This window comes from Perissodus microlepis, chromosome 18 (genome assembly GCF_051167445.1).
Source record: "Perissodus microlepis isolate ML-2025 ecotype Zambia chromosome 18, ASM5116744v1, whole genome shotgun sequence".
In the NCBI taxonomy this organism is placed as follows: domain Eukaryota; kingdom Metazoa; phylum Chordata; class Actinopteri; order Cichliformes; family Cichlidae; genus Perissodus; species Perissodus microlepis.
In genome coordinates this window covers 26912726-26924388 of record NC_140478.1, presented here as the reverse complement: position 1 = coordinate 26924388, position 11663 = coordinate 26912726, and the positions used below count along the sequence as shown (strand labels likewise).

The window sequence follows — 11663 nt, the reverse complement described above, 5'->3', positions numbered from 1 at the left end:
CTTTTTAGTGAGCCGAGCTGAAAGAGCCGGTTCTCTAAAAAGAGCTAGAATTCCCATCACTAATTCTTAGGACTTAGCTTCTGTGTCAGGTCCCACAGGTTCACCTGAACCTTTACCACTCGTCCTGCCCCAAAGCAGAAAAGAGTGATTTGGATTGGCTTGTTAGTCTAGCAACCAAAGACAATACAGAGTTGAGACGACTGACATTAGATTGGTAAACAAATTAGGTGAACCTATAAAACAGTCATAAATTCAATTATGTTTAATTCTTGAGTTTAATAAAAAGATAATGTCTGTTAGCAGTTAATCTGTCATTACAGTTACATGCTGAAGCAGGAATACATTTGTTTAACACTCACAAATGTAGGACTTAGTCATTTCTACTTTAATTTCTCCATTTTCTACCTATTAAAGGATGACAAAATCGCATTTGGAGTCTGCTGTAGTTGATAGTGGTGCAAATACTTTCACAACTACAAGTCAAAGGTTTTTACACTTAATTTGTCTTGTTTTTCAATACATCATTATTTTAAAATACATTGTTATTTATCATAAAAAAGAGCAGCATTGATGAGTAATGTGCTAGTTTTCTGTGCTGCCATTTTCATCCTTGTACTACTGTGGTAGTGAAATATACTTTAGAAATGTGCTATAATAATGCAGTTCTTTAACTTGGAGTTGGTCTTGTATGGTTTAACCTTTTGTTCCTGTGTGTGTGTGTGTTCGCATTTGTATTGTAACATGTATTCTGTAGCGATATCTCCCAGGTGGCGTCTTTGGTCTCCTTCCTTGCTGTTTTCTGGTAGTGACCTCACCCAGATAGCTGTAGGATGGTCACTCACAGGCTGAACACAAATCTTTCTTTTAATCTTTGCTGCCGTTGTATTAAACTTGATTTATGTATTTATGTATTCAGTCAACACAAATTCCAAGCAGGTAAAAAGCTTTGGAGCTCAGCAGCAGTCAGAAGAGCTTGAAGAGGTGAGGAAGAAGTTACTGCCTCTGTCAGTGCGCCCCAGGGTGGCTGTGGCTACAGTGTAGCTTGCCATCACCAGTGTGTGAATGTGTGTGTGAATGGGTGAATGACTGGATGTGTAAAGCGCTTTGGGGTCCTTAGGGACTAGAAAAGCGCTATACAAATACAGGCCATTTACTGTTGTCCTGGAGTAACTGTAACCCACATAATTTCCTGAGGAATTATTAAAGTATTCTGATATTAAAATCAAACATGAAATGCATTCAAAGACAGAACGGAAAATATTCACAAGCAAATAAAATAATATATTCAATAGTTGTTGTTTTTTTGTTTTATCTTTCAAATCCTGTTTATAAATTGGCTTTAGTCTGTGCAGCATCACAACTCAGGTGAGTTCTAAAGAACTCCTGGATCTTCTTCCACAGGTGGATCTCTGCTGCTGCGTGGGCCCTGGGCTCCCCTCCCCACACCACTGAGAAGCTAAGCATCCCATGTAAAGCAGAGGAACAGAAGGGTCCATAGGGTGGCTCCAGCAAATGTCCAGCTCCAGGATAAAAAACAGTCTCAAAGTTCTCCTTCCCATGACGCTTCAGTCTCTCCACCATCTCGTCCATGTAGGCCTTGCTGTCCCAGTTGAGGTCATCCTCTGCAGCCACAAAGAGGAACTGGCTCTTGGCTCGTTCAATGGGGACGAGGCTTCCTTTGTTCTTCTCTTCCAGGGGATCTTCAAGAGCATACTTGATAAGGTTTGCTCCAGACTTGGTGGTAATCACCTTGCTGAAGTCAAACATTAAGGGTGAGAGGATCTGCTGTTTCTTGTAGTAGAGGGGAATGCCCACACTGGCACTGGTGCCATTGATCCAAACTAAGGCCTCCACACCGGGCACGAATGCAGCAAGAGAGAGCGCGATATCCGTTCCCTTTGATCTTGATATTATGCCGACTCCTTTACTGCCCGCCTGTGAAATGACACACAGATTAAAGGTGATAAACACACACAGAGCTCAGAAACTGGCAATTCCAAAGTATTAAAAGTTGTGACCTGCTGGGCATTTAAACTGGAACAGTTTAAAGAAAAAAAGGGTGTTCTGCCACATAACTCGTAACTAGGGATGGGTACCGGTATCCGGTGCCATCATGGCACCGGTTCTGACATAAACGGTAGTAACCAGACCGAAAAGCAGCGCACATTTCGGAGCTTTATTTCGGTGCTTTTTTTTCCTGAGCTGTGATACACTTTAGATTCTAGCCAATCATTTTACGTTTCCGAGGATAGTAGGCGGGTCCAGGTACGTACGTTCTTTTAGAGCAGAGCAACAGATTAAAAATGCCCAAGGCGAAGCAGTCAAAGTCTGGCTGTACTTCACAGCAAAAGATGCAAACTCAGCAGCCTGCAACAAGTGCTTTAAGCTGATACTGTGCAAAGTAGCTAACACCTCGAATCTGATGAAACACCTGGCGATGCATAGCGTTTTTTTTAAAAGCCGAGAAATACGCCGTATTTGATAGCAGCAGCAGCCGTTCTTCTCTGCGTGAGTAGCTTAATGTTGTTCGTGTGTAATTTACGTTGAGTAGGCTAACCACGTTATTACATTAATGCATGTAAGGTGAACTAGCAAACATCATCATAGCTACATGCGGCTGTCTTCTTGTTTGATGGCAGATACTCCCTTCACCCTGGCCAAAAAGGCTAAAATGACCAAAGAAAAAGTGGGAAACAGTTAAACATGAGAGGTTTTTGGACAAAGTTTGTGTTTTTTCCATTGTTTAAGCACTGCTTCCAGCCAAGAGCGATACCATATATGCCCCATAGCTGCAGAAAAGGCTAACATTGTTATCTTTTTACAAAAAAACAGCTGAACATGAGAGGTTTTTGGACCAATTTTGTGTTCTCCATTCTTTAAGCACCGGTTTGAGCACCGTTTAAGCACCGGCACCATTTCAAAAGTACCGGTTTGGCACCGGTATCGGATAAAACCTAAACGATACCCATCCCTACTCGTAACTACACATAACTAGGACTCCCTAAAGCAGTATCTCACTTTTTGCCAAGCAATTCTTCAAACCTGACTGATTTTTAACCAGTTCACTGCATTTCACAGACTACGCATACAATCATTTCCCCCCCCAAAAAAATTTGCTTCACATTCGGTCTGAACACACAGTTACATGGGTTCTTGTAATGTTACGCGGGTTCTTGTAATGTTACGCTGCTGGCTTAAATGTCACCCACTGGACCCACCTTGGGGTGGTGGCGTAAGAAATCCACGGCTTCTTTAAAGGGGTCCAGATGTATCTCTTTCATATTTTGTCTGTCACTGAACACAGCAATCGTGAGGACCAGAAACCCTTTGTTGGCCAGCAAACAGGCTCTTTTCTCAGACATGAAGGTGCCCAGATCCAGCACAGCAGGGAACGGACCTTCTCCTAGAACACAGACAACAAAAGTTTCATGTAAGTAGGTTATAATCATGCATAATGTGCAACTTTAACCTAAAGCCCTACAATAAAAGATCCGTATTCAACACTTCATCTATGTTTTCCAGTTTAAATATGAATTAAAATGTTTTTCACTCATGTATCATGATTTTGGTGTAAGTTTCATCATATAGTTTCATTACAACCCAATTAGTGCTGTATTTTATGATCTCAGGGGTGTTCAAGACATTTTTTTTTATATTTAAGGATACTTTTAAATAACTTCACAAAGTAGTACAATAAGTACTTCTACAAAGGATACAGCTGTGCAAATATGATTACAGCTAATATGACAAGCCACCTAATCTGACAAGCCACCCCCTCCTCTGTCCTCCAGATGCATTTTAGGAACTGAGACATCTTTCAAGACATCTGTTATTAATCTCTGTCTCTCTTCCACAACATGTCTTCTATCCTGTCTTCCTTCTCTCACCCCAGACGGCCCCGCCCCTCCCTGAGCCTGGTTCTGCTGGAGGTTTCTTCCTGTTAAAAGGCAGTTTTTCCTTCCCACTGTCGCCAAAGTTCTTGCTCATAGGGGGTCATTTGATTGTTGGGTTTTTCTCTGTATGTATTATTGTAGGGTCTGCCTTACAATATAAATACTTTGAGGCAACTGTTGTTGTGATTTGGCGCTATATAAATAAAATTGAATTGAAAGTGAATCAAGAAAAGTGATGTACCCTTTGCAGAAAATATACCTTCGCCACCTGTTAAAAAAAAGGGGGGGCCCGCTGTAATGATAGTGAATACTTCTAAGTGGAAAACCACATACAGTACCTGGGGGTGTAAACAAGACTCCTCGTATGTTCCCTTCTTTGATTGGGTCCCGACTGACCCCATCTCCCATCAAAAACCTCTCGTTTGTCTCTTCTGCCAGTATCCTGCCATCCGCCTCCTGCTCATGCACAGAAAACTTCACCACGTGAGGGTTCAGAGCTTTGTTCTTGAAGAAGTACTTGTGCAAAGTGTCTGCCTTCAGTGACTGCAGCAGACCCATGGGCTGCACTCCAACGTAGCTCCCGTTGAGTGAGGGGTCTCGGTTCAGGTCGACCTCTCCGCCATCATCTGCTCTGTAAGTGGCTGAAGAACCGAACACCACTTCTCTCTCGTCGGTTGATGTGGCTTTGATTGTGACCACCTGCCTTGACCGCAGCCCGGCCACTTTCAGCTGAACGGGCTCATCAAACAGACACCTGGTGCTCGGCAGCAGCCTCAGCCTGACTTGGTTGGACATCTTTTCTGAAAGATCAAAGACTGAACTCCATGAATGTTCAATATTTGGACAAATGAAAAAAGAAACATTCTTGGAATGCTTCCCACTCGACACCATCAGAATCAGATCTTTTTTTTTTTAACTTCAGTATATTTGAGGACGCAATGCTACATACTATGTAGATTACTGGAGTTACAGACCAGAATACAGTGTTAGGTCAAAATGTGGCACTTTTTAAATGTCCCAGCATTTTTTAAACCTCACAACTTTTTAACCACATGAAATTTTAAAGGCTGAAAATTACATTTCAGCTTTGTTACAAACAGCAACCTAATTAATTTTACTTCAGCTGTCTACTGGGATATATCAAAATTTTCAGTAGTAAAACTTCATAAATTTAATGCCAATGATGTAGAGAAAAAGAAACAAGCATTAATACACTGGGTATTTTTCCTGCTCTGATCAGTCACTGGAGAAAACTCTCACAGGTGCATTTTGATGACCTTTCACATAGTTACAGGATGTGAAAGGTCATTTTTTCCCTACATTCTAGCGTCCAAAGTAATTTTCTAAAGCAGGGATTCCCAAAGTGTGGGCTGGGGCCCTCTGGTGGGCTGTAAAGATACTGCGGGTGGACCACAGTATTAACAGAAATTCGGTTTGGAATTACTCGGAAGTATGTGTAGTTACATGTTCATACAAGTTAATTTACTTATATAAAAAGTGAATTCGAACTGGTAGTACGAGGTGGTTAGTTTGTGATATTATTCATTACTCTGACCTTAATTTTCTGCTCATGTATTTAAATTTGTATCCCTGTGGCAGGCGGGGTCACACACTGGCCTTAACATTATGCATATGATTGGGTAACATTAGCAAATTATAGCCTGAGTTGTTTGTGTTTGTTTGTTTTGTTTTCAAGGAAACATATACATTTCTTTTGTATTTTAATTAGAGGGAGGATTTCAGATTGGGTGGGCCCCGCTAGGTTTTCTGTTTTTTAAATGGGCTGCAGCACTCTCGACTTTGGGAGTGGCTGTTCTAAAGCATCGTTTTCTCACTGATGGCAGTTTGTTCTTGGATCCTGATGATGTCAAAGAGTGTGGATATCCTTAATATGTTGTGGTGGAAGATTCTGTCTGTTTTAATTTGATATGGCTGAATAGAAGGCTCCATAGCATCACGTCTTTATATAATCCTCTATTACAAGATATACTCGACTGCACAGATTGTTTTGTCTGATTGTATTCTGTAATCACGGCGGGTATATACCTTGTTTCTATAAATGATTCTGTGTTTTCTATTACTATTTTCTGTTAAAAGCCATGCAGACGGTTGTTGCGCTCTGCATTGTTCTTTGACCTCTTTGCAAATGCAAATTAAAATCTCTTCTACATTCTGATGCTCAATTTAAACTCAGCAGGCCACTGGATGGCTAAATAGATGTTTGTATTAACAATCAGTTAAACAGGTGTTGAACCTACGCCAAGTGCTCCGACATGCCCTTGGATCATGTCCATGCAACAACCAATCTCCTCTCAAATAAATCACACAGGCGGACAGATCAAGTTTTTTTAGGCTAAAGGTCGTTTAAATATTTTTGCGCTTCTACCCTAGGTTTTGTGGTAGTGCGTCTTCTTCGTTGGTGATTATTGTTAAACAGAAAAGAAACAACCTTCCATAAATGTATTTTTGATATTTTTAAAACACTATTATCTATCACTATTAGATTGCATCGTGCATTTTAATACTGAAACAAACGAGAAACAAACAGAGGGAAGCGCAATTTCCCATATAACGCCATCATAGTCGACTTTCTTCAAGATGATAGTCAAAGTAAATTTACAGTCTAGTGAAATTATGCTTGTAGTAAAGGTCAAAATTCACCAAAGGAGAAAGACTACCAAAAAAAATTTAGGGTAGAAGCGCAACAAAATTTAAACGCTGTGTAACGCAAACGCAGTAAAGCTAAAACAAACCTCTGCAGGAAAACAGTAAAGTCGAAACTTGCTCCCTTTTAAAAAAAATCGCACTTTTAATTAGTTTAAGTCTGAAACTATACTGCAGAATCTGGGTAAATCTTCCAGAAAATAAACTATACTTTAAATAGTGCTAAACTTCTGCAGAGATCTCCACGCCAGCTCTGACGAAGGTATTCGCTGTGCAAAAGAAGAAGCGTATTTTGTATACACTTTCAAAACATCTGAGCACAGACGCATAACTGGGAGTGGCCTGCATGTCTTCAGATTTTCTTCTCTGTCTTAAAAATCAAACTTACCGAGGCGGATGGATTCAATTACTGTTTTACTAAATCCGGTTAATCTAAAGCACGTTGTTCGCTCTCACAGACTCCAGACCCCTTCCCGATCAATGCGCGTCATGACGAAGTCTGCGCAGACTCTGTTCTGTTCAGCTCTCTGCTGGAATATATTTTGGTAAATAAGCACCAATGTTATCGAGTGACTGCAGTAGTAAAACTGTTGAATCCAGCTAATGTAATGCTAAATGATGTCCGGCAGAGGGCGCTGAAACCGTCTAACAGGCTGACACGGGCTAAGCAGGTGCGTTAGGGTAAACAAACGTCCAGGTGTGGGATAGTACAGATTTTTTACACCCATGTCCGGATATTGAGATAATACCCCACATTTTAATTGTCTTTAGTTTACACTATTCAGCACAACACACAAATCTCAAAGTAAACCTTAGAAACAATATCTATAAGTTCTCCCCACTGCAATTAAAAGTTGATACTCAGAATAGAAAAATAATTTTGAAATGATAGTTAATCCACAGAGACTTCGGACATTGGGCAACTAAAAATTTTTTTTCGTTTTCTTTTATCAGCAGAAGATTTTTCAGCTGTCCTGATAGGATCAGTTAGATTTTTCACAAAATAAACTTGCATTAAACTTACAGTTTCTGAAAAAAGGCCTTTCTATGCTTATCTCATTATTTGCAGTGCTTAATATCATCAAAAGATTCAGAGAGGCTGCCTCAAGCAGCACATGCAGTGATTTCCATGATTGATTCTGTCATGAAAATCACTGCATGTGCTCAGGAGCACTTGCAGACCTTTCACCTTTCAGGTTGAAAAGACTTATTGCACCATCAAACAAAAAATACACAAAAAATACACTGTCCCAATAATATTCCTCTCCCAGAAGCACAGCAACGGGTCTGTTCCCAAACATTTAACAGTAGTTTCCAAAAGAAGTGGGGATGCTACACTGGCCCAAGTGTTCTGAGACATGTTGCTGCCAGGAAATTTAAACTGACATTTTTTCCCCCTCAAAGTTCAAACATTTGATGTTTTTTGTGCTGTGCTGTGAAAAAAATATAGAATCATTGCATTCGGTTCCTATTTATATTCTACTCTGCATCACAGCGTCTTTGGAATTGGGACAACATTTTATGATAATTTTTTTATTTTAATCTTCAAGTTAGATCAAAAGAAGAGGGCAGAGTCCAGTAGTTCATTACAACCACCAGAAAAAAAAATTGTGGAAAAAAAAGGAAAAACTGAGTTATGTAAAAATACTTGGAACAGTTGCTATAATTTCCCCCTTCACTCTTTCCTGATAGCATAATAGAATCTGTATTTTGGAGATATGATGCAATGAAATGAAAGTGTATGCAGCAAGGACACAAATGACTCCACTTCTGAGTTGAGCATTATTGTGATTTAATTCACTATGTCTTATATCACAAAGAAAGTCTTTAAAAATGCAGACTAGAATTTCTGTATATAAACTGTACACAAAAAGCAAGGCACTATACAATCAGATTCTTCAAGCTGCTGTTTCTCTCCTAATGAAACTCTCAGGTGCCCAATAAACCAGGGTCACTTCAGCAGTTTTGAGCAATATGAGTTACCTATGAGGCCTGGCAGCATCCAGACAGTGTGGACAGAAGAAGTGACGACTTTCCTTACAACATCTGACACGACAGGACTCGTTTTTACATAGATACAAAGTCACAGGCGCACCTACACACAGTTTTACACAAATTAACGTTGCACACAAACATTATATACAGTCGCACACATACACAACCACAGCATGGCACTCTGACAACAAGCGTCCAAGTCTTTTTCTTTGACGAGTCCATAAGCGGTGATTTTAGTGCTATGACACACATAAAAGCCATGTATGCAACAAAGCCAGGTGTCTTTTTTTTAACCTGCTTGTTATACCGCTTGAATTTCATTTTGTTAAGTAATGACAAAGTTGAGAAGTAAAACATCACTATAAGCGAGGCGAGTGCATCTCCAGTCTCATTCTCCTCGTATCAGATCAAAAGCAGGTTCATCTCTCTGCGGCTTCTTCTCGCATCTCCCTCTCGACTGTCCTCTCTTGTACCTCTTCACGTACCAACTCCTATTAAAAACACGATTAAAACAGTCCTTTGGCCTTCTTTAAGTTCACTTGCTTCCACCCTGGCAGACGTTCATATTCCTCTCTCTTCACCTCCAAAGCTTTCTGGGGTCAGAAAAAGAGACAAACGTTTCAGAAGAGAATACAGGCAGTGTGATAGGATCATCATTGAATGCCAAGCACAGCCTCAGAGAGGAGAGATGGCAATTTAACTCTAACTAATAATGGTTCAACGTGATCAATATTGTTGTTCGGTGAGAAAATTCAGCCTTTGTTTTATACTAACACACTCTGAATGTGTTAAGTTTTATTAGCAGGTGCATTTGATGAAACACTGACTGTCAAAGCACCAAAAAAATATAATTTGATAAAAGTCTAAGACAGGAAACATTTAAATGTCTCTCTTATCATGTTTAGTTTCAGTCTTCTTGTGTAGGTATGCCTTTTTCCTACTTCCTGTTTTACTCTGAAGGTTAGTTTATTCACATGACTGATTTTGCGTCCTAATTCTTGTGCCCTGATATCCTTTGTGCCTATCTGCCCAACCCTAATTAGATCAAGCTGTTTTAAGCATCCACAGCTTCATGTTTGCATAAAAGCTTCTTCAGATGTCCGATGTGCCCTACGTCGGTCTCTGTGGATGCAAATCCTTTCTCCTTCCTTGTTATTCAGCCTCACATCCCTCTTCTTCTTTGCAAACCTCTTCCTTGGAATACTCTTCTCTGTTTCCTGTATCCTTGTTCTCTTTCCTGTGTCCAGATGATAGACCAAACACCTTTTTGGCTGGTTATCTATCTATCTTCACCTTTGCAATGAAAATTCAGGAGATCAGCATCTTTAGAAGTGCTCAAATCACCTGATCAGTCATGTTTGATTGAGTGAAGCTCCAGCGCCATATCTGCAGGATGTTGTCCTTTGCACTTTGCACTGGATCATTTCATGGATAAACAGATGAGTAGGTTCTTAGTGATTATACATTTTTTGGTACTTTCACAGTGAGATGTTTCAGAGTGCACAATTTTCAGAAAAGTTCAGTTTAATATAAATAGGAAAACAATATTTTCAAATATATTCTTGTACAATCACATCTTCTAATTCACTGATTCTCTAACATGATGTGATATCTTGTGCCCTGTGGGGAAACAAATCAACTACATCCAGTGTTGGTGTTTTTTCATGCCTCCATGTTGTGCTCCACTGACAGATAGTGAGTCAGACTGCAGTGCAGCTAACAGTGAATCACTAAAGAGCATTTATTGGTAGAAGTTGTGTGCGTGCGTGCAAAGAGAAAAGCTGCAGGAGCAGAGAAGTGTGGAAGGAGTGCGGCGTGGTCGGAGAGATAAACTGCAGCTGCGCAGATAAAACCTGTCAATTATCACAAGAGCATAAACACATCATTTCAAAGTCTAAACCCGCTCCCACCAAGGAAAACATCATGAGATAAGCGACCTCTTAACTCACTAGGATGTAACTAATTATTATTAATTATAACATTACATAAAATCCATAATTTCCTGATGGGTTTTTTCTATACAATATTAGTAAATAGTGACAAATAAGCCTGATGCAATTCTGAGCAATACTGGGTGTTTACAGGTACAGAGAATATATATTTAAGGCTTTTAATACTTTTTACTACTTTATATACAATTTGAGACCAAACATACAATGAAAATATACGTCTATCCAGGCTGAGTTTAAGAACACCTGCTAGATGTGTTTATTAATATTAAAATAACATGAAAATCTCACGTTTTTTCTAAAATGAAATCCCATTCTCCTCCGTCTGAAGCAAACTAAATGCAGAGTTTAGATTTCTTTCCGGCCACTAGCTTCAACATCGATGAGTAACCATCCTTGTCAAGCTATTGACAGGTCATCGACATCATCATCTTTAGGGTTTTACTGCTGTAAAAACGGCACCTCACTTGGTCTAAGAATTTTGTATTTTTAAGATGTGCAGGTATGAGTTAAAGGTAGCCTACAGTTTGGATTTACCATTATGGGCACACCCTGAATGAACATGAAAAGTTTAGCCTATCTATAAATCACGTCCTACATAAGATCATTTAGGAAAAAGAAAATAATGTAATAATTTTTAAGTCCTGTATGTAGGATATTTAAGGAGTTGTAAACCATAAATGTTTTAAGTCATTTATAATAAGAAGGACTTAGAAAAGCTGCAGAGCACATTAGAGTTATAGCTTCAATTCTGAGGTATTAACTGAAGTGTATAAAAGTACACACTTACAGCATATACCAATCAAATCCTGAATTCTCTGACTGATTCAAGTGGTCAGTTGTAACTTTTCATCTTTTCTCCCAGCAGAGATGGAAGCTAATTTTGGATCATGTGTCATTTTGTATTTGTTGTCTCCTGTGTGAAGGAGTTGAAGTGCCAAGTCCTTTGTGATTGCAGCTTTTATAAAGTACTGTCTAACAGCGTAATGGTGTTTCTGGATGATCTTTTCAGACATAATTGTGCAGCCAAGCACAACCTTTCCTCCTCGACCAGCACCACACTCAAGAGACAGGAGTGATTTTTTTTAAACACAGCGCTGACGTGCTCGAGAGAAGGACGGGTCGTCAGTGCGGATGAGTCACACGAGCATCTCTTCTTACC

General features: G+C 39.7%; 2 protein-coding genes across 3 annotated transcripts in view; both read right to left on the bottom strand.

The window, feature by feature from the left end:
• Window positions 1-256: 256 nt before the first annotated feature.
• Window positions 257-7095, bottom strand: LOC146368049 (acyl-coenzyme A thioesterase 1-like). The gene is made up of 4 exons (XM_084913272.1): window positions 6946-7095; window positions 4232-4693; window positions 3219-3403; window positions 257-1935 (listed from the first exon to the last, which is right to left on the bottom strand). Exons 2-4 carry the CDS (start codon window positions 4686-4688, stop codon window positions 1327-1329), a joined length of 1251 nt encoding a protein of 416 aa, XP_084769398.1. The 5' UTR covers window positions 4689-4693; window positions 6946-7095; the 3' UTR covers window positions 257-1326.
• Window positions 7096-8332: 1237 nt separating this feature from the next.
• The window catches only part of svilb (supervillin b), a 46354-nt gene continuing 43023 nt past the window's right edge, over window positions 8333-11663 (bottom strand). For both annotated transcript variants that reach the window (XM_084911913.1, XM_084911912.1), the window contains one exon: window positions 8333-9145. In XM_084911913.1, coding sequence (XP_084768039.1) covers window positions 9059-9145 — 87 coding nt within the window. In that variant the 3' untranslated portion in view covers window positions 8333-9058. The remainder of the gene's footprint in view (window positions 9146-11663) is intronic.

Bases quoted from the DNA above. Each gene is read 5' to 3' on its own strand.
- LOC146368049 (XM_084913272.1), bottom strand. From the start codon at position 4,688: ATGTCCAACCAAGTCAGGCTGAGGCTGCTGCCGAGCACCAGGTGTCTG. The intron at 3,404-4,231 runs GTACTGTATGTG...TCTGTGTTCTAG, and splicing joins AGTCTTGTTTACACCCCCAG to GAGAAGGTCCGTTCCCTGCT. The intron at 1,936-3,218 runs GTGGGTCCAGTG...GTCATTTCACAG, and splicing joins TCTTACGCCACCACCCCAAG to GCGGGCAGTAAAGGAGTCGG.